The 27,598-nt window shown below is 38.8% G+C and overlaps 2 protein-coding genes across 2 annotated transcripts; both read right to left on the minus strand.

The window, feature by feature from the left end:
* Positions 1–195: 195 nt before the first annotated feature.
* On the minus strand, positions 196–6,186 carry LOC122155137 (transthyretin-like). The gene is made up of 4 exons (XM_042808914.1): positions 6,048–6,186; positions 4,371–4,501; positions 2,105–2,240; positions 196–527 (listed from the first exon to the last, which is right to left on the minus strand). Exons 1-4 carry the CDS (start codon positions 6,114–6,116, stop codon positions 420–422), a joined length of 444 nt encoding a protein of 147 aa, XP_042664848.1. The 5' UTR covers positions 6,117–6,186; the 3' UTR covers positions 196–419.
* A 1,868-nt stretch (positions 6,187–8,054) lies between these two features.
* Positions 8,055–15,006, minus strand: LOC122155136 (transthyretin). The gene is made up of 4 exons (XM_042808913.1): positions 14,889–15,006; positions 13,958–14,097; positions 9,820–9,955; positions 8,055–8,366 (listed from the first exon to the last, which is right to left on the minus strand). Exons 1-4 carry the CDS (start codon positions 14,955–14,957, stop codon positions 8,259–8,261), a joined length of 453 nt encoding a protein of 150 aa, XP_042664847.1. The 5' UTR covers positions 14,958–15,006; the 3' UTR covers positions 8,055–8,258.
* Positions 15,007–27,598: the final 12,592 nt, after the last annotated feature.

The raw sequence follows: 27,598 nt of genomic DNA on the forward strand, positions 1-27,598 counted from the left end.
TTCTATGTGTGTGGCCCCATGTGATTTCATCCACTGTGGGCTTTAATAATAAGATATAGATGATGGCAAGTAGTGGTTTACATTTCCCATGTGCTCACTTACCTTTCAGGTTTATATTGTTCACTTTCTTTCCGAGGAATGTAGCTTATTAACTTCACAGAAGACTTTGGTCAGTACATTCTTTTATAAACTTAATGTGTTTCTCTGAATGCTTTTATTCACAAGAGTGATTGAAAGCAAAGTCAATACATCTTCCTAAAATTAACAAAAGGAATAAACAACTTGACATTTGCTGTTAGTGATTTACTCTGGGAAGTGCTATGTAAATTCTAAAACCGTTACCGAAGTCAGAAACTATTCGTAGAGTTTATGGAAACTCTAATTTACACATCTAAAGCCTTACGCTTAATGTCGAGTTTCTATTCCACCGGCTCACTGACTACTGCTGTAGTTGAGTAAGAAAAGGGACTGAGGACAGTAGCGATGAAATAATGTCGAAAACCAACATCATTAGCTGTGAATACCACCTAGAAAAAGAAACAATAAATGCAGGACAAATGAGAAGTGATCTCTAGACACAAGCCTACATGTAGGTGAAACCATTGTGGTTGTCTGTCTACTCTGAGCTTCCGCAAGACTTTGGAAATATCTTCTCTTCTTGTAATGTGGTCAGTATTCGTCACACGTTTCCACTGTTTGAGAAACTTTTGTTAAAAGCATAAATGTAACTTAAAGAATATTCTTTATAATTATTAAACATTTATGATCTAAATTGAGTTTTCTTTGTTGATACTGGTAAATGACAAGATTTTTTTTCCTTTAAGATCTAGGTTGAACACTTTACCTCTGGGTTTTTTTTTTTTTTGGTTGCTTTCTTAAAGTTTAAAGTATATTTTGTATAGTATATTTTTTTAAATTTAAAGTGTATTTTCAAGTATCTGAACAGTTTTGTTCTTACAAAGTCCTAAATATTGAGAAACAAAATTAAACAGTATTACAACAAATATATTCAGTCAAAAATACAAAGTAAAGCAATACTACTTAAGTTTCTAGTAGTTTCAGGACTGCATTAGTCCTTTGGCCATGACCTTGTGTAGGAGAGTTATTTACAACAGCCCTTTTAACATCTCCTTCACCTGCTCATCTCCTGTTCTTCAATTCCTCCTTTTAGACTAGTTGATTATTTTGTGCTGGGAGAAGATAGGAGTTAGAGAATGTAAACATTTAGAACAGTTCATTAACACTGTGATGCTTTTGTTCCTTTCATCATTAACTGAAAAAAATCTTGTGAAAATTGAAACAGTAGGTAATAAAAATTCATACGTATTTGAAAGTGAACTGAAGAAAATGCGATTCCTACAAAGGTTTATTCTTAAGAAAGGAAGCTCTTTCACTCTCTATTAAATTTATGTCTATATTCCAGACTGGAAATTAACGTTATGATATATAATCATAACTTGCATGTTATGAATCTTACATCTCTTTCATTTCTGTTATCGCAGAAAGAAAGATTGCCCAGTATTAACATTCACTGTCATCTACTCATTTTAGGGAAGCCAAAACAAAGCTTGATCTGGGTGGTTGCTACCTTTTCTCCAAAGAGTTGTGGAGTAGATGTTTGAGCAGCAGTTGCAAACCATACAGCTATTGGTGCTTACTGATCTGTCATAGACCAGCGAACAGATAGTAAAGATCTGCTGTGGTTATTGCAGTGTAGCAACATGTGAAGGAGCTGATACTATCAAGGGGAAGAGGACAGTCTCCCAGGAGTCCCAAACACTGGAATTGGTTGATACCTGGTTTGGACAACTTCTACCTAGCTAGTTTTTCTGTCAGGAAGAGTCATAGGCTTCAGCAGAAGCAGAAGAATGGAAAACCTCTTTGTAAGTAATGCATCTAAGAGCTCACTGAGAGTAGTGGGGGAGCTGGTAACTGTTTTGTCATGAACATGTTACCAGAATGTTCTGAGACTGCAAACTTTAAATGTTAATGCTAAAACATGTTGAACCTTTTGCTTTAAAATGTGTAATTATTAATTGAATCCTAGATGTATAATGCATCTTTATTCTTTGCAACTGACATACAGAATAAAATAAGTACTTACATCAGCATGCTGATGGAAGGCATTCAAACCCAGTTTCTTCCAGTAAGAGGCTGTATCAAGCTCAATCTTATATATCCCTGTTACAAATTGTTCTTTAGTTGTAAGCTCTTGAAGCATTCCGTTTTCATTGGTTTGTCTGTGTGATGGCAGAAGAACGCACTTTAATATTTCAATCAAAACCCAATAAAAATTCAGCTTTTTAGCAATTGCACTTAAGTGATGTTGCGTAGCTTAAGTAATGTTGTGAGTACTTCCTTTGATCTGTAATGACTTCTGTCCATCTGTATTATGGATGTCTTACAGATCTTATCGTGACGTTTCTTGCTTCCACAATCAAAACAGTGCGTGGCTGCCTGCCATGTCACGACTGCGTGGCCTAGGGATGAGCCAAATGTTGGTATAATTGTTCATAGGCTCTTGGCAGTGTGTTGGAGTTAATTAAATGAAGTCACAGGGAAACATTGCTGTAAGCAATGCAAAAGCTCTGTGATGCACTTAGCTATGCGAGTAGGGTCAACTCTTGATTTTTCCATAGTTGTTTCTCTTATTTAAATATGTTGAGTTGTTTTATCAATATGAGTATTAATGAGTCACCAATTTTAAACTTGAAATCTACTATTGGAAATGATTGTAGGTCAGCCAACAGTGTGGTATTTCAGAATTCTTTGTTGCTTTTGCTGATCAGCTGTTTTCTATCCTCATACAACAGATGATATTTGAATTAAAGGTGCTATCGGTGTTACCCTGGAGTATAGATCTGGCTTGAAACTGTACACCTTGGAACACCAGCCAAACTGGGATGCCAGAAACAATATTGAATGCTGTCTCTCAAACATACCTCTTGGTTGAAATCTATTTCTGTGAAATAAGTTTTATGAAACTATGTTTTTCACTGAGTAGGTTATCCACAAATAAGTTCTGGTAAGTGCCTGCTTTGAGTAGTCACAGACCACTGCATCATGTTCCAGCTGCCAAATCTTTTTTTTCATTCCATGCAGAAAAAAGAATAGAATGTTATTTGTGCCATGGTCCACTGTTACTTAGATTTTGTATTTCTGTGTAGCTTATAGATATGAAGTTATTTGCTTCTTGAGAGATGCTCCTTAGTCAGTTGGCAGATTTTTTTTTTTTTTTTTTGTCCTTGTCATAGCTTGATTACTTTTAGATAAGTGTTTAATAAGCTTTCTCAGGTAAAACCCAACATGTATTTAGTTGAGAATAGTTATTTTTGAATCCCTTCCTAACATTCCATTATTTATAAACAGTCAGGACTGGAGAAATTGACTTAGTATTACTGCAGCTTTCCATACACCTTTGTTTCAACATGAAATGTGTTTTAAGGCTCTGATTAACATCCAGCTGCTCAGCTCTGTATCTTCAAATTACGCAGCTGAGCTCAGACTTGAAAGTAACTAAGATGAACATCTTCTTAATGGAAAATTACACACCTTTCCAGTGACAGAATATGTTTGAACCTACTTTATTTGTGAAAGGCAAATTATTTAACAAGGACAACGTGAATAGATAAAGTTCTTTTTCCCCTACTTGTGCAAATATGCATGACCTTCACTGTAGCTATGTTTGTTAAGGGCACATATGAGAGCCATGTTGCTTCTTCCAGCCCCCTGCTCTATTACACCAGAGTCACATACGTACAATTTCTTGTGAGCTGTCTACAAATGCATCTGTGCCTGGTATACTTCCTGCAGTATGTTGGCTTTTGCACGCATGAGCCCTGTGTCACCTTCTTATAGGTAGAATGTACCATTAACAGAGTCCTGGGAAGAAAGTCTCAGGTGGGACTTTGCAAATATCTTGGATTTTCTCATGTTGGCCGATTACTTTTCCTTGAAATAAAGGAGGCTATCAATTATTATGTGGTATACGTTTAAAAAAATTGCATGTTTTCTTTCTAATGCTGTACTGTTGTAGCAAATGAAAGCCCATCTGAAAAGAAGAGAAATAACAAATAAAGGTAGAATTCTCAGTCACAGTCTTAGTCTCAAAAAAAAGAGTCTGTTTGACTCCTCTGGTAATAATGCAGCACTTCATTGGTGGGTATTAAAAAGAAATACGAGGCTTTGTAATAAAATTACATTATAAAACTGTTTTGGTAGTTGAAACTGTACTGTTAAAAGACAACCTGCAGCAAATAAAATGTAATTAATTCAATAGTGTGTCTTCTCTCCGATTAAAAGTTTGTTAGAAACTCTTGTCTTTCCCATTGCCTTTCCCTTCTCTCACTTCATACTTCGGTATGACTTACTGTGAATTTAACAGTTCCCAAGATCCATCTGCAGATGCTTTATATAACTTAACTGGAACATTTGGAGCTGGACTTCCTCGGACTGAATCCAGAATTCTTACAACAAGAGGATGCTTGGAATCAGAAGAGCCCTTCAGGTAGGGAGAGAGAATTGTTTATATTGTAAGAAAGGTAAGAAATGGGACATAATAAAGCAATAAGGAGTCTTGTTCTTTAGCTTTACAGTCTTCTCGACAAGATTACTGTGTACTCAGAAATACAGCCTGAAGGTTACTTGAGGCTGGAGACAGTGGAACCAAGGAGGAGGATATCAGCAGGTGTAGAGAGTCAAGGAGTTGTGTGCAATATATAGACACAGCAGTTGTGTGTGAAAATGCCTTTTTGTTTTCCCTTGGGGATGGCTCACATACGCATCATTCACAGCATAATTTTTAACCAAATTATGACCCAGACACTAAATAATTAAATCATCAAAAGTAGCAAAAATGTTCAAAAATTAGGCAACTTTTCCTCTACGTTTTGGAGTATTTGCCCTCTATGTTTTGCAGTTTGAGCAGAACTTTCTGAATTTGTTGGCTTCTGATCTAGTCATCTTACTGAAGAATTATCTTAATTCAGCTGTGAACTTGATAACTAGCACATACTGTCTTCCCTAATGCCAAAAAGGATCAGATTTTTTGTCCCCTGGCAGTTATGCATGGGGTAGAAGAGAAACTTTATTTTCAACTATGGGATGGTGATAATTTCCCTCCCATCACATCACAAGGCATGTTGTTTATGCTGTTTTTACATTCTCAAAAGGAAAGTTGAATCAAGGCTTTATCTTTCCATTACCTAATTCTATAAGTGAAAAGTGAGAAAATAAAGCTATGTAGAAGGTGCTAATCAGAGGTCCACTTAGAATAGAGATCATTGATCTCCATTTAATCATTGGAAAATGAATCATGATGTAGATGGTAAAAATTGAGCCCTCTCATACATCCCCTCTTTCATTCTATGCTGCACTGAATATCCCACGGATCAGGAGTCCCACTGTGTCAGATGTGTATCAGAATGTATCTATACCACCATCCATATGATAGAGTTGGTTTGCGTCAATGAGTGTTGGCATCCCTTCTTTCCTGCATGGCAGCAGTAAGAGAAAGAACAAGAAAATACATTACTCCAGCGTGGATTCTCCTCAGCCAATGCAACTAAAACTAATGAGGGAAGAAGTGCTGGATACCACAGAGAATGCTAGGACTGCAAAACTTGCTTGAACTGCCTTGAAATCCCTTGTGACCTTGTTCATTATGTTATAAGGGCTATAGTTCCTTTTTGAGAAGCCCAAGGCCTTTGCATAGTGACTAAGGTATTTTTTTCCCTTTCTTTTCTAACGTGATTTTTTCATGTAGTTGCTGAGTCTGATAGCAAGTGCTACTTCTCTAATCAGAAAGCTCTCTGTTGAGGAGAAAGAAGGACCAGAAAAAGTGCAGTAAGAGAGAACTATAGTCAGTAATACAAAAAAAAAAAAAAAAAAAAATTGAAGTAATTGCAATAAAATGGAATATACTATTTTTTCTCTTACGCTAATTGTAGTATTTAAGAGAGAGATTAAAAAAAAAAAAAAAGAAAAAGAAAAAGAGGCTGGAACTACATCAGTATGAAGGACTTCAACTTCAGTCCTAAGACACTTACCTGTGGTGTAGCTTCAGAGAAAAATGCCAGGCCAGCTAAGAAAACAAGAAATACAGAGCGAAAAGCCATTGTGGCTATCACTAGGAATTCTCAATGGCAGCAAGTAGAAAGTGATGAGATCTGTGATTTTTATATCAAGGCCTCTAAACTAAGACTGTTTATCAATTAAAAAAAAATGCATCTGACTTTGATCATGCTGATTCTTACTATTTACTTAGTAAATAATGAGAAAATAAGTAACCCATACAAACATGAACCTTGTCTGTGAAAATACATCCACTTTATTAATGCCAGTGGGAATAGTGAATATTGCCTAGCTTAACTGCAGCAATCTGTTTTCTTGGAAGCAATGTCTATTCTGTTTTGTTTCTCTTCTCGTTGAACATGAGTTACAATAGTACTGCTGAAGTCTCGTAAAGCTAAGAAAAATAGAAAGATCTTGTTAGTTCAAAATGTCCATTTAATTGAGTATTCCTCTGTGGTAATAGTATGGCATAATCAACTTATCCGTGTTTACCTATTAAGCAATTTCTCTGTGTGGTAAATATGTAACATGTGACCTGCTCGTTTTCTTATGTATTCCCATGGAGAAAAAATACCACATTTGGTTTCTAGCACAACCATTACGTACTTACATACCCATTTCTGGAGCACAGCTAAATAGCATTTTAAATTCTGTTCCTTTAATTTCTGTTCCTTTAGTAGTTCCTTATGTTTCATACAACTTCAGAAGTTTATGTGTATAACTGCAAGTCAGCCCTTATCAGAAGTCTCTTTTTCATTTTAGGTAAATACTATTTCCAGAAATAAGATTGTCTTTTTACATGTGAATGACTACATGCCCAGCTAGGACATTAACTTTTTTTAATGTCTACGGTAGGAATATATTTACATTTTGTTCAGAAGGCTGGCCACAGTCCAGTGCAAATCAAACCTACTGGTTTTCAAGCTTGAATTGCAGAATTCCATGAAATGACATTCATGCTTTAAGATGGGTGCTGTTTTGAAACTGTTTGCACTGTCTGCTATAGTTGCGTAACTGTGGTAGAGTCCAGAAATCAGGGAGAAAAGTAATCAAATAGCAGAATGTTAAAGGCTTTTGTAACCTTGTGAATTCTCTTGGTATAGAGTCATCTCAGCAGGCTCCTATGTAGAGATTAGCTCCAAGGTCAGTAGCAGATTAGTGCTGATAGTTCCGGAATGGCTGAGTTCAGTAATGTTCTGTGTTATTTCTGTAATCCCATTAAACAACAATTCTCTGCTTCTGGATATCATAAATACAATCAGCTATCTTTCTACAGAAATTAATGTTAGATCCTTCAAATGTTTGGGTCCATTTATCAATATTATTTGAATCACAATCACTCCACAATTTACCTTGTCCTTCTTCTAAAAATTTGAAAATAGTATTAAGGTGATGCTTGCATTTTAGGAATTTGTTTTTTTTAATGAACAGATATTCAGCTTACTAGAGGTAGCCAACTGTATTAAAGAGCAGAGCTTTTACAACAATGGAAACTGAAATTACACCAGAACTTCCTAGATTCAGTGAGCAGCAATCCTTCCCCATCAAATCAGCAAAGTTTGCCTTGAAATTTTAAGAGCTATACAGATCTTAGCTCAGCTCTCTGCATTTGTATATCTTAAAAGCCTTTCTATATTGTTTGTGTTGCTGCTAGTTATTCAGAATTTCTCCTATTTACTCCATGACCTAGTTGATAGAGGGATCCTATTTTCTGTGTGTAAACCAAATAACATGAATGAGTTTCACGTTTTGAGTATACTTGTCTGATTTATATATTTTTCAAGATAGTAGAACTCTGTCTTATTTTGAACCAATGCATTTGCTGAGATTTTTTTTTTTAGGACAGTGGGGGAAGTTAACAGAACCAAATCAAGTGTTAATTTACTTCCCTGTGCCACGCACTGTTTCTAGATTTCATTTGTACTTGAACGCAAATCATAACATTTTAGGACATAATAAGACTTGACCAATAGAATCAAAACTGTTTTAAAGAAGTTACATTTTTATTGACTTGTCTGAATTTTTGCCAGGTTACAAAATGAGAAAAAAAAACAAACAAACAAACAAAAAAAACCCAACCAACTAATGTAGCAAAAGGATATGCATTAGCAATAGGAAAAACCTTCCTCCTAAAAACCTATAATAGTCCTAGCAGAGGAGGGAGTAAATGTATTGACAGTACGTTTTTATTCCTGGGGATCACTGACAACAGCAGTTGTTGAGTAAGAGAAAGGACTGAGGAGAGCAGCGATGGTATAGTGGCGGTGGCCAGAATCATTAGCAGTGAACACCACCTGGAAAAGAGAAAACTTGTAATCAAAAGGAACAATGTGTATTCAAATCTAGCTTAACATTTAATATTAGGAAGCATACTCGAATTGCTGCAAACTGCTTTGCCAGTTCTGTTCAGAGGTTTCACCCTTGCAAATGCTCACCGTTACTTTGTAACATTGAAGACTGAGAAATTAGTGGGACTTGGACTCATGTCCTCGAAAGTTCAGTAAAGACACCTACCACCTGAATCAGGTATGCACATTTCTAGTTTGTAATGTGGAGTAGGGGGATGAGAGGTGGTAACTAAACTAACCAGTAAGAAAAACAGAGGTGAAATACACTAACTCAAATACAATGTCTGTATTTAAACGAGACAGGCAATGGTGATGGGTCAGTTTTTAATGCAGGAAATGAGTTGCTAGACTTGCAAGAACAGAAAGACCCTTGTCCAATTCACATTTGGATATGAATTCCAATTACTTCCTGGAAGTTGGAATACACAGCTCCCAGGAAAGTGCCGTCAATTGGATTAAGCTCCTGCATTCTTTGGCTTTCTTTAGTCTAATACTTGAACTACTTTCGCATCCATGGTTTATTTCTCATGTGAGAACTAGAGAGTTCCCTCCTGTATCCATCTTGTCAGTCTCCAAATGGATGGAATGTGAGGACTGTGGGCTACCTTTTACTCATTTGCTAAACTTTGTCCACTTCCCAGGACAGTGGAATGACTTATGGAATCATAGAACTAAAGAATCACCAAGGTTGGAAGAGACCTCCGGGATCATCCAATCCAACCATCCACCTACCACTAATATTTCCCGACTAAACCATATTCCTTAGTACTACATCTAAACGTCTCTTGAACACCTCCAGGGACAGTGGCTCAACCATCCCCCTGGGCAGTCCATTCCACAGTGCTTGAGCATTCTTTTAGAGACAAAATGTTTTCTAATATCTAACCTGAATCTCCCCTGGCATGACTTGAAGCCATCCCCTCTAGTCCTGTCGTTAGTTATGTGAACTGAGAGGCCAACACCTGTCTCGTCATAACCTCCCTTCAGCTACAGTAGTACATCAAAAGAAGGCATCCTCAACAACCTATCTGGAACAATCTCAACCACGTGCCTTTAAGCACCTTTGGAGGTGAAGGTCTTAGGCCCCATCTGTATTTTCAGACATTCAAATGATTCAGGAATATTTTCAGGATTGTCTGTTTGACCTAAATCGCTCAACTTGCTCCTCAGGCTTCTATAGATCTGGGTCTCAGTCATTTGTTTTAGCCTTCCACAGATCTTAAAATTGCAATTTAGCATGTTTTACGAAGAAATTCTGTAGCTGTTCCAGAACGCTATGTATATAACATGACAGTGCTCTGCTTTACTGCTCTTTTGGTGTGAAAGCGCTGTATTTTCTGCGTCCAGCTGATACCACTACATGGTACGTGGGTTATTAGGTGTGTTCTCAAATACTTACATCAGCATATTCATGGAATGGGGAAAGGCCAAGTCCCTTCCAGTATGAACTGGTGTCAAACTCAACTCTGTATACTCCTTCTACAAACTGTTCTTCTGTTGTGAGCTCATGGATCTCGCCATACTCTGTGGTTTTCCTGCAATGATAAAATACCCACATAAATATTTTGTATTGTCCTTTAAATGCTAGGCAGAAACAGTCAGTGTTGAGTGTTCAATAGCACAGGTGCTGCACAGCCAAATTTGACATCGAATGATTTTTAATCATGTGAAATAATTCCTTCCTGTGTAGCCTACACTTCCATGCTGCAGAATCTGTCTCAGCTACCAACTTGTTCACGTATATCACAGTTGGTCATCTTTTTTTGCTGTTTGGTCATCTTTACTGCTATGGCAGGATTACATTTAAGGCCTCTGCTTTAATATCACGTTTAACTTGTACCAAGTGCTCTCTGGAGACAAATGTCAGTGGCTTACGAAAAGGACTGTCATGATGAAAGGCAAGATGCCAAACATCAAATTATAATTAGAGAAAAAAGATTTTAGTGGAAAATGATTTTATTCACTAGATATTAACACTGAGACTATGGATTTTACATCTAAACCCTGACGGATTTTTATATGACCCTGAATGGTAATGTCTTGGAACAGCAATTTAGCATCACAAGATTTCAGTAATTTGTATTACAGCGCAGTGGTCAAAGAGCAGGGACTGCTTCCACTGGGTGCCGTGTAAATCAGAAATAGGAATTCCCAGCTCAGAGAGGCTGTTTATTCAGTTTGTAACAAAATACTGAGTGGATAACATCCAGAAACAAAAAAGAAATATAGCTGGTTTTGTACAGCACAGTCTGAAAAAGACCAGGCTTTGTATGACAGCTGCAGAAATATTTAGCTACTGAGCTACTAAGCTGCTTTTATGCCTCTACTTTCGTATTCTTCCCTCAATCTTTTTAACTTATTTTACTTTTTTACTTAAAATGTTTATATAATATCACATTTCATAATCACTTGATGTATTTGAAGGAAACGTTAAAACCCTGACATGAAGAACAACCTACCCAATCTACAGAAAGGAATAACTTTCTATAAATGGGACAGAAGAGCATTAGGAGGAAGAGAGAGGGGATAACACAGTGACCTACAGCTTCTTATCAGAGAAACAAACCACTGTGCTGTCACAGCTTTTCTTTCCCCACCTCCTCCACCTCAGCTGTCTTTAGTTATTGATAGTGCATAAAAAAAGTTATGATAAATTAAGAATTAAGAAGTCATTTTAACTCCAGCACTTTGAAGACTGACCAAAGCATTACAGCATAAGTCTAGTCTAGCTGAAATCAGCTGTATCCCGGGAAGACCAAACTTGTACTAAGCCAAGCCCTGATTGAAACATGGCTCCAGGCAGTTTGTGAGAAATTCTCTTTTAGTTTAATTAGTACTTCCAGCCTTAATCTATCCTGATTTAAGAAAAGGCAATAGGCAAAATGCTGAATAATTCATTGGTGAGTGTTCATGTGTCCTTGAACTTGTGAAACAGAATTGCTGAAATTCTGTAGAAGTGTTTAAAGTGCAAATTAGCAATTCAGGTATATCTGCTTAGAAGCTGGACAGTTAAGACATAAACCAGTTAAAAACAAACATGATATCTGACCGAAAAATCTTTGTTCAGGTAATACATTTCAGACACTGAATTTTAAAACTGAAAATGAGATTCCTCTTCACTACCAAGAGTTTGTGGCACTTAAAAAGAAAAAAAGGCTAATATGGGGTAGCTATTCCTTGCTAGTGGTCTCACCAACAAAATGCTTAGAGCTGTTGTTGCAGTGACATCCAAAAGGACAGTACATGGTTCAGATCCTGGATGGGATTAGCACAAGGCAGAGGGCTCCCTGCCATCAGCCCTGGTAGCAAAATGGTTCAACTCATTCCTTCTGAGCAGCACTTGTATTTCTGTCTGAGCATCTGTATTTATTTCAGATACGCTGTAGCTTTCTTTTTCTTTGATGATCCACAACTTAGGTCACATGAAAAGTATTTGACAAATGAAACTCTTGAACTTCATTGTAAGGCATAGATTTCCTAAAACATGTGAGGAGTAAGTCAATCAAAGCTAGTCATGGGAAGAGCTCATATAGAACACAGATCACATGCCTTCCACGTCTCTGTACCCTCTGGCCTTCCTCAGAGAATGTCTCTGCTGGACTTAAGCTTTTTGTGCATATTTTGGCCAGACTAATTTTGAAATAACCCTCTTAATAAAATCAGCTGTTGTTATGGTAACTTCTTCCAAACTTTTTAAATAGCAATTATCCACATTCATGAGTGGCGAGGTGTGTTTGCTTAATTTCCTAAAACTTGTTAGAAAAAACTGAGCAACGACAAATAAACAAAAACAACCAAACCTAACAAAATATTTCTATGGACATCTGTAAAAAAGGGAAAACTTTTACAGTTTTCCTTTTCTTTTTCAGTTTCCTTACAGTACCTAGCAGGTGCATATGGAACTTCATAATAGTAACCTGACAGCTTCAGTTACAGATTGTGTTCCTTGATTGCATTTTGATTTTCAACATATTTATTACAGATAAACTCTGCTTTTCCAAAATAAAAACATCGAAAGGGAGCTTGAAAAACTATTTCAAATAAGTGCTTTCAGCTAAAGTCGGCGGTGTCACTGAAAGCAGCCTTGGTTAAGAAGGAAGTCAAAGGAGAGGTCACAATCTTTACCTGCAATAAAAATGGTGGTTTAATCTTCCTTTACTGCTTTCCCTGGCAAAAAAAAAAATAATGCTTCTTTCTTGCCTACAAATAATCTCCTCATTTATTTATTTAATTATTTTAAATACGTACTTTGATTTTTCTCAGATTTTCTCTGTGACCCAAAGTGCCAAAACAACAAAGGCTAAGAACTACCACACGACTTGGCTCCTTGAGCTTCTTAAGAGCAGCCTTGCAAACTGAACTGTTACATTCACAATGTGACTATTCTTAACACTGATGTTGCGTTTATCTTATTACAGTGTAGATTCTATTGTATATTGCATATTCAAGACCAATTGATGAAGCATGCAAAATAATCTCAATTTCCTAACAGCAGCACAAATTCTTGTTAAGAACAAAACCATAGCATTGTTTCCACTTCCCCTGAAAGCAACCTGTCAATTTTTAGAGTTTCTCTGGTTTTCTCCTTGAAGTATGTAAGACTATTACGAGGGCCATTTATTCCCTTATTACCATTCAGTATTTCATAGGATTATAGAATCACAGAATGACTTGGGTTGGAAGGGACCTCAAGGATCATGAATCTCCAACCCCCCACCACAGGCAGGGCCACCACGTGTAATACTAGACCAGGCTGCCTGGGGCCCCATCCAACCTGACCTTCAACACCTCCAGGGACGGAGTATCCACAACCTCTCTGGGCAGCCTGTACAAGCACCTCACCACTCTCATAGGAAATATTCCCATATTTGGAAATGAAGTTGTTCGTTTCTCCTCTTAACTTTTCTGTTCCTTTTCAAAGGGGAAAGTTTTCTAGTTTTGTTTTGAATTTTATAAAATAAACCCTTCAAATGGAGAAAGGCGTATCTCTCTTTGCAGTCTTTTCTATTTCCTTCTGCAGCTTTTATGTAAATCAAGCTATAAAATCCCACTAGAAAAGCTGGATTCTCTAGTGGCTGCTGTCCATGCTTGTGCTTGTCATTCTGTATTCGAACAACCTGCTGCTGCTAGAAACTTCTCTTAATTAAAAACCTGATTTAGTGAATTCTTAGATTGAAACTTAAATTGATGGGGTGTTCAGGCATTTGAATTTTAGAAAACTGTGTCCCTCTGTTTCTTGTGTTTTTATAGGAAGGAAAGATAGCATTGAAGCAATGAGTAAAATGTGTTTATTAAACCTACACCCCTACAAAGGTATGACAAGAATCTTGACCCTTTTTTTTGCAACTTGTATGTATTTCAGTGACAGGTAGGTTCCACTTGAATCTGATGAGTTTTAGACCAGAATTCATGTGCTGTTAATGGTGACAGAAAACTTCAGCAAAAAAGATTATCAGAGCTCTGTTCCCTTTATTTCTCTTCTGTTTATTCAAGGCCCTTTGAAAAAATATCTCAGTAAGACCACATGAATAACTTACCCAGTAGCAAAGTCCTGCCAGGTTCCATCTGCAGCCTTTTTAAAGACTTTAACAGCTACATTAGCTGCAGGACTTCCTCTGACTGCATCCAGCACTTTCACCATGAGAGGGCATTTGGAATCAACAGAGCCGTGGGAGACCTGGGGGAAAGCAGGAGAGGTTGTAAAGGAGCTGCTCACTAGCCCTGCAAAAACCTACTTTCAAAGAGTAGATGGATTCTTATTGCAGAATTAATGCTGACTTGGAAGGAATTTCTTTGCCAGATGGTGTGCAAAGCCAGTCCCCAAGATTCTGTTTTGTCCCCCATACGGAAGAGTATCTTCAATGTTTATACAGATCACTTTATTTTACACACATACATATGCACACTATTTTAGAACTATTTAGATTTGCATATAATCCTGGAAAAAATGTTATGGAAGAGATACTTTTTTAATGAGATTGCAAATAGTAAAGTAGTAAGTTAATATAAGTGCAGGCAGAGTATGTTAGCCTAGGCAGCCAACAGCAAATACCTACAGTATCATTAAGGGTGAAAAGATGTTGCTTCCTTAAACTTTGCTATACTATAGTACATTCTTAGTCATGCTTTAAAAATATTTAAATTTCTTTAGAGGAGCACTTGTTTGGTGAAGAAGCTGTCTCTGTTCTGAAGATATAGGATGCGAGTCACAAGCTGACAGAAAAAGAAAAATGAAAGTTCATATCTTCTATATACCAGGCCCTTTTGTAGTATCCTAAAATAGATAGGTAAATGGTGAAATAAAAGCTGTGTAAAAAAGTGGTAGTAAAATAACACTTCAGGACTGTCTAGTGGTTGCATAATTTCATGGTTGAGGAAGATGATAGTCATCTAGAAAATAGGGGTTATAACTCTTGTAATGATTGAGTTTGAATTAAAAAAAAAAAAAAAAAAAAAAAAAAGACTCACCAGTGGTGCAGCTTCAGAGAGAAATACCAGCCCAGCTAAGAAAACAAGAAGAGTAGAGTGAAAGGCCATTCTGCTTGCTTTTAGTGAGTCGTGGTGCCAACAGCTAGGAGCTGATGAGATTTGGGATTTTATACCCAACCCTACAAGAAAACAGGCTGCTTATTGGGTGCCCATATGACTACAAATCTGCTGATTCTGATTATTTGCTTAGTAAACAGTCCAATCCTAGAGACAGTCCATGAATAATGCTGCCATTGCAGTCAATGGAAGAACTGCAGGATCACTAGAGTAAAGAGAATAAGTAACGGACACAAACATGACCCTTGCCTGGGGAGATTAAACTTGTAAAAAGCCCTCCACAAAATAATGTAAGCAACCTTTCCTTGCCTAGAAGTCCAGCCAGTTCTAGGAGACGTTCTCTTGCCCCCAGATTGTGCATGATAGTGCCCCAGTGTTCTCTCTGTATGTGTTTTGTGCTTCTTCTCTCTTTCTTTTAATGCTTTCCAAAGACTAGCTCCCAAATATAGATGTGGAGTCAATATGAGTGATGGAGTTCGGTTGCTGCCTAGCTCAGACAGCATTAATGGTCTAAGCACGGAGACAGATTCCCATGTCTGATCCCGTTTGTTTAAAAGGAGCATTGTTTCTTTTTGCAACTTACTCAAGATGTCCCCAAGGATTCATCATACCTAATTTTCAGGCAGATGCTGAAGCTTCCTCTTTGTCACTGGAGAGAGACCAAGAATGACCTGTCCTTCTGGGAAGACAGAGGTTTAAGAAAAGTGAGAGGAGTCCTCTCTTTCCTCATGGCACACCAGAATAAGCAAAGCCAAATGGCAGAGATCAGCAGCTTAAATTAAAATCTAATGGTCAAACTCTTATCATCCTGGCAGAGATATTGTTATGCTCTACAATGTACGTTTTGATAAGAGTAGTTTCAGGGGTGAATTTGGCCCCAGTGTAAATTGGAAAGGAGATTGCTGTTGGAAAAATATGCATGGGATAGCTGGTTTTTTTTAGCTACATCATATAAAGCTTGTCTGTATTGCCTGTGCTTGTTGAATGAGAAAAAAATTTTCTTTTGGCATTTCCTTCTTCCCATGTCCTAAAGAACTCTGACTTTATATTTCTGCTCTTTGGAGGTGATAAGCCTAATTCTCATTTCAAAATATTCAAACAAAAAACATTTTTGCCTTCTAACTTTGGTCAGATTATGATGAAGAGCGAGTGAGTTTGTGGACAGTGTTCTCCAGAGATTTTCATGCTTTCAGATGGCAGTAGTCTGTTCTCTCTAAGCAAAGTTGTTTTTTGGAAAAAAAATCCATATTACAGTAATCTTCCAAACTGAAATCAAAGTACCCTTTGGACTCTTTGCAAAGCAAGCTGATACGTAGGTAGGTTTCTATGTTCAATTTCCATGCATAGAAGTTAGTGCAAGGTGACCAGCAATAACAAATTATGCTGCAGCCTAGTGCTTGTGAGTTCTCTTCAGGCACTGGAGAGGTAAATACTGCTCTTAGATTGGTGCATCAGTGCTTTATTTGCTTACTTTGCTCTCTGTGGTTTGCAAGTATTTCTCTGAAGCAGTAAAATTTTGTACATCAGGACAATAAATGATCTGTGTTTTAATTAAAAAAGACTTTCCTCTCATTTGCTATCTGCTTTTCTGCAAGGGAAAAATGTCAAGGAGCTAATGAGCCTAATTAAACCTAGAATTCCTTCTTGTGGGAGAATGACTTTAAAAAAAATAATCATTTTTACTAGGTTTTACTGCAAGATAAGAGTTTCTGAAAAACTAGGTCTAAAAGGACAGTATATTTCATCTGTCTGTATAATCTATTTTAGTTTCCTCTTACAAAACGACCTTTTGGTAGCTGGTTTTTGAAGCAGATGAAATAAGCATAGAAAATTCCAAACATTATTTTTACTTTATTTTTTTTTCTCCTCCTTCCATTACAGGTTGGTTTTGTTTTTTTGTTTTTTGTTTTGACTCTTCCCATCCCATCCATAATTTAAATAGGGATTCTTTGACTATTAGCAGGGCCACCATTCTGAAAGGAAAATAAACTCTTGTGTTTGTGATTCTCTTTGAAAAGGTAAACACCTTTAATATTCCTCCAATCTGGAAGGTTACTGAACATCTAGAACTTACACAGAATTCTATTAAAACCTCATTTGAACCTAATTTTAAATTAATATAGAGTAGTGAAACGAATGATAGTCAGACCTTCCTCCTTCTCTTGCAGTATTGACACAAATACTGCAAGTGAAATAGTTTTGGTAAAATGCATGGGAATTTCTGGAATATACATATATTGAAATATTAGCTGAAAGAAAAACGCATCTGCTTGGAGTGACAAGAAATGAAGACGCCAAAAAAAGCCCCAACAGATAGAGGCTCCTACTTGGCTGGATTTAAAAGGAGAAGGGAGGGGTAGTTCTTAAAGGACATGGCTGCAAAATTGCTGCCATCCAGGTTCATGTGTGTTTCTACTGGGGAGATTTTGACATTTGCATCCAACTGAGCTCTAACATTTTATAGAATTTACCCACCTCAGTGAATGAAATCTTACTACCTTGAGCAAGAATCAAAACACTTGACTGTAAGGGGTAAGAAGGAAAAAGGAGATGAGTAACTGCTGAACATCTGAAAGTGATGACTGACTGTTGTCTATCGTATCTACATCCCCTCTCTGTAATGGGAGTCTGAAGTTTATAAGCAGAATATTTTTCAGCTTATAAGGGAAATGAAAAGAAGCTGAACATTGAGGAGCAAGCAGGGCTAAGAGCAAACAGACTTCTGAAGCAGTAGGGAAGAGCAAGAGATTGGTGGGCAATACCCAGAGCCTCCGCTAGCAGGGTATGTGCTACAAGAAAAGGGGTGCAACACAGAACCTTAGGCATGGGGCAGTAGCATAAAAGCCCCACTGCAGGGAGAGAGTAAATGCAATCACTGAAGACACCTCGAAAGAAAGGTATTTAGAAATCCTAGCGTGGAAGAAAAAGTAGGGTTATGTAGCTAACATGGAAACAGAAAGAGGCTATTTGGGACTGAAGGGCACTCAGAACCCAGAGTAAGGAAGAAACGTGCAGAGAGATTAGAAAGCTGAAGGAGAGAAAGGCAGAGTCCCTAGTGTACACAGTAACCATGATCCTATGGAAACCAAGAGGTATGAGATACCCCCAGCTGTGGAAAAAAATTAGATAATCCTCAAATATGTAAATACTCTAAAGCTTATCTGAATTCCAAATCAATTGAAGCTCATCTCTGAAGAATTAGAATTAATGCCTATTTTTAGAGAAAAGCGCGTTCCCTGCTTGGAAGCTTTACAGCGTTCAGGTCAAGAACAAACATGTCCCACTAATACTTTTGTTTGTGTCAAGGCTTTTTCCAACTGCTTTGCAGTATACCTTTCTCTCTCTTCTGCATAGTCTCGTACAGTTATGTTTATTTTACACAGATAATCTCTTTCCTCTCTGCTCTGTTCTCTTCTGTTTGATTTTATTTAGTAAGCCAACTGTTTCTACATGGCATAATGTTCAGACAGGACGGTACTGCTGACTTTGAGAATCAAGTACTATAAGCTACTCGTTTGATACTGGGGGGGAAGGGGCTGATGGTAATCTGGATAAATTTCCCTAGCATTTTTTCTAAAAAAAAAAAAAAAAAAAAAAAAAAAGGAGTCTATAGTATAGAGATTTCAGTATGGCACTTTTTCCTGCCCCACTTTTCTGGGGTTACTTTCCATTAGTACTTAAAAGGAAAAGACCTAATATTTACTTCTTGACTAAGTTTGCCTGAACATTCTAGGACAAGGGGAATTGGTTTTAAGTTGAGGGAGGGGAGATTTAGGTTGGACATCAGGGGGAAATTCTTTACCCAGAGAGTGGTGAGGTGCTGGAACAGACTGCCAAAAGAACTTGTGGATGCCCCATCCTTGGAGGTGTTCAAGGCCAGGTTGGATGGGGCCCTGGGCAGCCTGGTTTAAGCATTAAACGTGGATGTTGGTGGCCCTGTGTGTGGCAGGGGGGTTGGAGATTCATGATCCTTGAGGTCCCTTCCAACCCTGGCCATTCTGTGATTCTGTGACTGAACTAGAGTCAAGGACTATTAGCAGGGCCACTATTCTAAAAGGAAAATAGACTCTGTATGCTTGTGATTCTCTGTGAACAGGTTTTACTCCAGGCATCTGCCAGTGAGTTGCTGTGGCTGAACTCTGGCACATTAGGGTGCTGCTGGGATCAACGAGAGATTTTCCACTGATTTTGCTATTTGCTAATGATGCACCATTTTTCCACTCTGCAGAGCCAGGAATAGTACTTTGCTGATTAAAAAATGTGCTCAGAGAGATTCATGCATGAGTCTGAGTTTTCAAAGAATTGCTTTAAAAATAGTGTGAGTTCAGATGTGCTTGCTGACTGCATGTTTGTTAGTCTGCTGTACATTTTGATTCTGTATAGGGAATGTGTTTAGAGTTTTAATGATCATTCTCCAATTACCTTGTTCCTAACACTGGGTCATTAAGTGGGAAGGAAATATTACTGCTCTGAAATACAAAAATAAGAAAATCATTCTTACCTTATACACTACACGAAACACAATTATTCTGTTAGCAAATGACTTAGATGACAGATGTGTTGGGTTAAGTTTCAGGTAAAAAATCCCAGTTTTTGGTCGTATCCAGGTTACATCCCAGGATGCTCCTTGCACATAGCCCGATGTCTAAAAAACTGAAACATCTAAGTAGATGATGCTTGCTCTGGGGCATTTGTGATTTCTGAATTCACCTCACACCTTCTCATCGGAGCAAGCTTTCAGTCTGAAGTGTTTCAGCTCCAAAGGTGGCTGGGCATTGATCAGTGCTACTTTGTTAGTTTCCTCTAAAACAAGCTTCTGTTCTTCAACTTCAGTATGTATTCATGCTTACATACCAATCCGTCAGTCTAGACAAGTAATTGTGAAAATAAACCCCATCTCAATTTACACACAAAACTAACTTCAAAATTCTTGCGCCAACCCTGGTGCCTTAGCCTCTTGTAATGCTGAAAAATGCTTTGAACTTGCCACGAGATCAATGTTTTTTAAAGCTCAGTTTCTTTGTTAGCAAAATGGTGAAAGTTGTTTGTTTATTTTTGTCCCCTCCTTACAGTAAGAGATACACAGGAAATCCACAACATGAAACAAGTGTTTTTAATAGCATAAAAAGCAATAACAGAGAACATGAATTTCACAGTGCCTTTGCAGGGCTAAATTTTTAAGGGAATCTCCACAAACTATGGATCACTGGTGACAATGAAAATCTTCCCCATACCTACTGTGATCATTAGAAAGATTCTGTAGAGTTAAATGATAATCTTTTCTTAGCTTACCTATATATTTACTGAAGGTCCTGTGTCAGCTATTACAGCTGTGTACTTTGTTCTGCATCTTGCTGTTTAAGATTGTAAAATGCTGAGTCTAAGGCTTTATTCCCAGACACTTCATTCTGGTACCTGAATACAAATAGATGTGTGGAAATGCCTGTTTTTCTAGCATGCAGGTCCACCTGGGTAGGCTCTTGAAAAGCTTCTTCAAATTTGCACAGAGCCAAACTAGCCATTGGTCAATGCTTAATTGTCCTGCAGAGTCATTTAAATTCTCAGTTTTTTCTTTAGTGGAGACCAATATAGAGAGATCATCACATGGACTCCTCTGGATGGAGCTTTGAGGTGAAGTATACCTGGAGTGCATACCATGCCTGTAGTGTGTGTCCTGGGCTGCCCAACCCCTTTAATCCTCCTGTAGACCTGCCCAATTCGTCTGGGTGACTGTTTCTTTCATGGACTTCACTATTCTAGTGCTGCAGAACCAGCAACAGCATGATGCGTAAGCAGAAGAAAAGGAAAGAAAAAGAGCTGATAGCTGTTGGAAGTCAGTCACTGCTCCTAAATAGGCTTACCTGAGTGAAAAGCTGTCTCTAACTGCAGCAGACAGTTAGCAGAAAGCTAACTCTTTGAATAAGATGGGAAATATGGGCTGAAGGAATACTGCAAAAATAATGAGTAGCTTTGGGATTCATAGAATCATAGGGTCACCAATATTGGAGAAGATCTACAAGGTCATCCAGCCCAATCGTCTACCTATCACCAATAGTTCTCACTAAACCATGCCATTCAACACAATGTCTAAATGTTCCTCCAATGCCTCCAGGATTGGTGACTCCATCACCTCTCTGGGCAGCCCATTCCAGTGCCCAAGCTGCTAGTAAACTGTGATAGTTTTATACAAAGCAGGACAAAAGTCATTTATACCTACTTGGCAATGTTGTGGGTTACATGAGTTAGCATGGCTTGATACACTGTAAGGGAAAATACAGCTTGTGTATGTCTTCATATAGAATCATAGAAACATAGAACGGCTTGGATTGGAACAGACTTCAAGGATCAAGTTCCAATCCCCCTGCCACAGGCAGGGCCACTAACTTCCTAATCTGGTACTAGACCAGGCTGCCCAAGGCCCCATCCAACCTGGTTTTGACACTTCCAGGGATGGAGAACCCACAGCCTCTCTGGACAGCCTGTTCCAGCATCTCACCACTCTTCCTGTAAATAATTTCCCCCTGGCATCCAATCTAAACCTTCCCTCCTTGAGCTTAAAACCATTCCCGCTTGTCCTATCACTGCCAACATGTGTAAACACAATTTATTTTCCCTTGGACATTCAGCATGAAATGCTGTATATTCCACATCAGTGCAAACACAGATTGCCATTTTAAATGGACCAACAGATGCTACATGTTCAGGTTTTCAGTCTGGGGCTTATAACCTCTTTACCTACTGCCAGCCAACTTGGGAGACCAAATTCTAATCCATTAGCACATACACGCTCAAGTTTTTAGAGTGCAAGCTTGTCAGTAGTTCAGCATAACCCTTGCTAAGGACAAACCATCTCTAAGTTGCATTCAGAACACTTCCTGTAGCACATAAATAAAGTACACAGCTGCTGAGGCTTCAATTTATTTATAGGTATGGCTTTTGCACCACTGCTCTAAATTCACAATCACAGCAATTACAAGTCTGAAATGCATTTGGGTTATGCATTTCATCTCTGATCTGCGTCTGTGCCTGTTCTTCCTGGGGAATGTATACCTTGTTTTTCTTGGTCTGCACAGTGTTTGGTACAGCCACATACCATTGCTGAGAAAAGTTCCATTTTACTCTATATCCAAGGATTCTTTATCAGTAAGAATAATGGAGCAGAGGCATGCTCCATGTTCAGAACAAAAGCAAACAGAATTGAAGCCACCTTTCACCTTTGACTGCCAGAGCATCATGAAGGATGTAATACCCAGGGAGCAAAAGAATAGCAGGCAGTCAGATATCTGCTAGAGATATGAAATGATGACCTGTGCCCAAGTCAGAGAGGCAGACAGTTTTAGTTCCAGGCTCCAACATCTTGCTCAAGGAATGTGAGTCCACATAGTGATTTTAAATATTGTGTATAAAACCACAGTGCAAGTAGAGTGATCTGCAGCACTGGGTGAGCATGGGGCTATCTTGGGGTCTTATTCCCACTGACTGCTCTCATGAGACATGGAGGTCTCTAGTAATTTTCTCTGAAGGCTCATTTTTTTTGCTTGCAGCAATTTGAAGTAGAAGCAGAGCTGTTCAAAGGTCACTTGATGTTAAATGTTGTTCACTGAATGCTATATGTCAGTGACTTCAGTATATCCCCTTTTTGCTTGACTCTAAAATCTATAAATTCTGTAATGTAGGTTGTACTGCAGAAACCTACCAGTGAAACATGCCAAAGTTTTGTTTGTTTTGCTTAAACAAAACAAGGGGCATTTTTTTTCCTTCAGAAGTTGAGTTTGTTCTTTTAAAATATCTGAAGAACTCAGTGTCACCTTAGTAAAGTCATCCAAGAAGACCTGGAAGTCCTTCTCGTTCAGACTGTGGTTATACTGTCTCTTTTAGCAACACAGACAAGGCTATAAGTCATGGATCACTCTTGCTCTGGACATCTCCAGTGTTCCTGCATAGCCCAGAGGCAACTGGTGGGTGCTACTCACCGTGTACAACCCTTTGCTGATACACAATGAAGTGCACAGCACTCCGTGTTTTCCCGAAGCTCCATCACAAGCACATAACATCACAGCCACAGGAAACTAGCTTAGGGAACTTATGTGCTGGTAAACTAAATTAATTTAATCCTCTTCATCTGTGATTTTCCCCTCTGAATGTGTTTCAAAGGAATTTTAATCCTCTTTTATTTTGACCATAGAAAGTGGTGAGGCTGAAAGCTTGTCCATAACTAGCAGAATAGTTAGCACATTTTATGTTCTCACACTGCCTTAAGTAACTGTCAAGTGTAGCCAAAAGTCCTTTGGATCCCTTGGAACCCTCAAAAAGTTTTGAAGTGTCAGGTTGAAATCCTTATCCATTCTTGCCAGTTAGCATTCTTCATCAACACAGAGGACAAGAGACTTACCTGGACGATATCTATATTCTGCTTTCCCTCATTCAATCTAAAAGATTCCCTCAGTCCTCTGTTTAAGACTTCTCTACACTACTTACTACTGCTTTATACTGATGACCGAAGGCTCTGGGAAGATCTAATAGCAACCTTTCAGTATGTAAAGGGGAGCTATAAGAAAGAAGAGGACAGACACTTTAGCAGGGTCTGTTGTGATAGGACAAGGGGAAAGGGTTTCAAACTAAAAGAGAGAAGATTTAGATTGGATATAAGGAAGAAGTTTTTTACTACTTATTGTAAAGTAGCGTGGCACTGGAACAGGTTGCCCAGAGAGGTGATGGATGCTCCATTCCTGGAGACATCCAAGCTCAAGCTGGATGGGGCTCTGAGCAACCTGATGTAGCTTGTAGGTGTTCCTGTTCATTGAGGGGAGTTGGATTAGATGACCTTTAAAGTCCCTTCAAACTCAAACAATTCTATGATTTGCTATGAACTTCATATTGTCAGCTATTGGGTGCTGGGTGACAGGGAAGAAGCTAATTTGAGCCATTTCTTTAAGATGATACTTTGCAGGTAGGTGCTTTAGATCTTGAAATAATGATGAAAGAAGCATAGCCTAAGATGGGGAAAAAACAGCAAATAATACCAGCACACCAGTCTACAACTCTTAGCTGGGGAATATTTGACTGCAGACAGAACTGTAGATCTTTCCTTAATTAGTATCAGCTTGATGGGTCTATTGAACTTCCTCCACAAATTGCAGAGAGTCATATAAAAAGAGGAACATGTACTATTTTTGCTCCTTTTTACCATTGTATGAGGAAGGCTGTAAATAGCAGGAGAGTAATTGCTTGTCACACTCCTTTCTTTTGAGCAATTTGTCTTTTTTTTGAAAATGAAGAGTTGGCATGCAGAAGTTGGGAAAAAAAATGTGTAAAAGCACATATAAATGGCTTATTAGAGGGTTGGTTTTTTTTCCCTCTCGCTTGAAGTGGTATGCATGACAGAGTGCATAGAGTAGGCTTGTGGATGGCGTGGTTACTTCTTGCAGACATCTCTGCGTACTCCAGTAACGTCTACAGGTGCATTTGCTTTGTGAAACCATACCCTGGGCTGTTTGAAAAGCCAGAATTCCTCTGGCTGTCTCTTTTGTCCAACCACCTCAAAGAGGAAGAGGCAAAGGAGCAGAGTTCCCAGTTCTGTCCTTCCCATTCATCAAGTCTCTTATCTCCTTTCTGAGGGGAGCCCATGACTTTTTGTAATCCCAATGGCCGGACATATGCCTTCATGGTTAGTTTGGACTGTGAAATCTGGATGAGAGTTGTGTTGTAGGTTAAACAGGGTGAATGTGTCTGGCATAAAAAGAAGGTCTTGGCTGTTCAGTCTTGGAGCAAAACAGTACTGTAAAAATGAAAAAGAAATAAAAGCAAACATGTCCTTGACAAAAGATAAACAAACCTGGTGAAAGTTAATCCTTTTAAATGTAAATATTAAACGAAACTTTCATTCTGACTGTTTATTCTGTTGCCCTTTGACTGGGATACCTCCCCACTCTTCTCCAGTTCTAGTCAACACTGTGGGTACAGGAGCCTATCCCTCCTGCAGTACTGCAGGAGGTGCACAGTGCTTAAGGTGGGAAGCAGCTGTTGTTACTGGAGCCTTGTCTCTGAGAACCAAGCCACGTGCAATGAAACAGACATCTGAGATGGACTATGAGGGAGAATCTGCCCCTGGTTTGAAGAGCAAACAGGGCATGCTGTCCTACCAACTGCTCAGAAATGGCCCGAACCTGGCTGCCATGCAGATCATAGCATGTCTTTTGCCTGCCTCATTGGACCAGATCCATAGAAACATTGCAAAAGATCTCAGCTTGTGTGGCTGCTCCAGGCCCATTAGCAAAAAAGCACAGTGGCAGTAAAAAGGTAAGAAGATTAAAAAAAAAAAAAAGAGGTAAGAAGGAGAACAGAAAAACAGGCTGAGATGTAAAGAATTTTCTGTGCCATTCAAGAGAACAGCTGAGTCTAGGAAAGGGCTGAGGTAGGCTAGCACTGCTGGGTGGGTAGGATGATGAAGGCCAGTTGCCCTGGATAGAGTCCGAGGCCACAGGGTGATGCCCTCCTGCACCATTCCCCTAACATCCCTGTGGCATCCTGCATCCCACAGATGTGGGAGGTGTGAGGGCTGCTGTTGGCCAATAAAGATAAATTTCTGGTACAAGCCTCTTCCATGTTCCTCCTGCTTACAGTATATGACCTTACCACTAGTCCATGGATATATTTGTTTGAATTAATCCCATGTTTTGGCAATAAAAGCTTCCTAATTGTTATAAAGAATTTTATTTGCCCAGCAGAGCTGGACTTTAGGCAAATTGGAATTCAGGTTTCTGCATAATAGTGATGAAACACACAATACAGCCTGCACCTGAAAATGCTGCTCTGCCTGCTGGGGGACCTTTTCTCCCCTCTTCCAAACCAAAAGAGGAATGTTAAGTCACGCTGGCTTTTTGTCCTCAATTTGCGATTCTGTTGCTAAGTGGCAACCAAAGCAGATTATGGGATCACAGATTAACAGAAATCTCTATTCAGTGCTCTTGTGTAATTACGCATTTCATTTACTTACTTGAGAACTGATTTTTCATTACCATGCCCCTACCCCACCTTCACCCCTCCATAGATCTGTTGTCCTTGGGGCCTGTTCAGGTCCTGAGCAGCCTCAGTATCCAAGGTGGGCTCATCCTGATGGATTGTGTGGATGGTCTCTGCTATTTGGAGGTCTCAGAGAGTAAGATCGTACTCTTCTGAATGGTTGCGTTCAGGAGAAAATGGGATGGAGTGAGTAAAATGGCTTAGAGAGTTCAAATCTTTCAGAGGTCTCCTACTTGCTCACATCTTTGAGAAATTTCCTATTTCTATTTCTCTTTTCCCAGCCAACACAATTTCACTCTCTCAAGCAAAAGTGCTCAAGAAGCTTCAGAAAGGGAAGGAAGAAACAAACCCAAGTGGTCAAGGAATTACTAAATGTTAAACTAACATTAAACCCTAACAAAAATTTACTTTGAGGGAACCAATGGAAAATGCATGGAAAAATCAGGAAGCTGCACAACTGGTTAGTATTACTTTTGCAGACAGAAAAAGAATGGGAAGGGGGGTTAATTATCAGCTGGGTCTTTTATGGTCAAGCCTACCAGGGAAGTGGGAACTGCAGAAAAAATAAGGCTGAAGTCTCTGTGTTTTAAGTTGACATTCAACACGTGCTGCCCATGTGCCTCTTCTTTATGGGTACCCTGATGGAATACCTTGCAGAGGAGACTTTGTGTGCATGTGTTTGAGAGATTTTAGAATGAACAAAAATGCACCTTTTTTTTCTGAATAGCATGTGCAGTTCTGCTGCCTGCCTCTGCCATAGTTTTGGGTTCAATTTGTCTTTGGAGGTAACTATTCTGGCTTTGCTGAATTGAGTTTCAGCTCAGCAGCCACTGAACAGAGTTGGTGGCAACCAGAGGAATAAGTCCAAAACTGGGAACTCCTCTTATTACGATGTGCTAGTGCAGCTGATTAAGCACAAGGCAAACATTCACTTTGCATTTCCTACCCTAGAACAAGTTTTTCCTATGCTTGTTATGGGCCTCTTGAATTAGTTTTCATTTCTCCTCATTCTTAGCATCCAGCTGTGCTCTGCACAGCACCATGAATGAGGACAGGAGGCATCTCCCTGTCTTTCTTCCTGGTCAGAGTCTCTTCTATTGCCCACCTCTGTGACACAGCTTTTGGGGATTTCATTCTGAATAAGTGCAACTGACTTTGTCACAGCAGTGTTCAGGGACTGCTCCAGCATTTGCAATATGTGCAATATGGACATGGAGGAAAGCAGAGAAAGAGAAGGAAGAGCAGCATGGATTTCTGAGTGATGTGCAGCCTCTGCTTTTGGCTGCTGCCCATGTGAACAGTCTACTTTTGTTTAAAAAAAAAAAAAATCATGTAGGATCCTTTGTCTGAATTTGTTCTGGAAGGAGGAAAAATACCCTCCAGAAATAGAGCACTTTCTCTTTTCACTCCTACAGTCATCCTACAGGCTTTGTGACTTGTCATCTCCAGTCTGAACTCCATCTTTGACTAGAGCAGTCGAAATCTACTTTTTTGGGACCCAAGAAATCCACATTGTAGAATCACAGAATGGTTTGGGTTGGAAGGGACCTTTAAGATCATCTAGTTCACCCTCAGTAAGTTTGCAAATGACACCAAGGCGGGAGGACATG

The sequence above is a fragment of the Centrocercus urophasianus genome, unplaced genomic scaffold, assembly GCF_019232065.1.
Source record: "Centrocercus urophasianus isolate 14NV4802_14NV808 unplaced genomic scaffold, USGS_Curo_1.0 seq_11, whole genome shotgun sequence".
Lineage (NCBI taxonomy): Eukaryota > Metazoa > Chordata > Aves > Galliformes > Phasianidae > Centrocercus > Centrocercus urophasianus.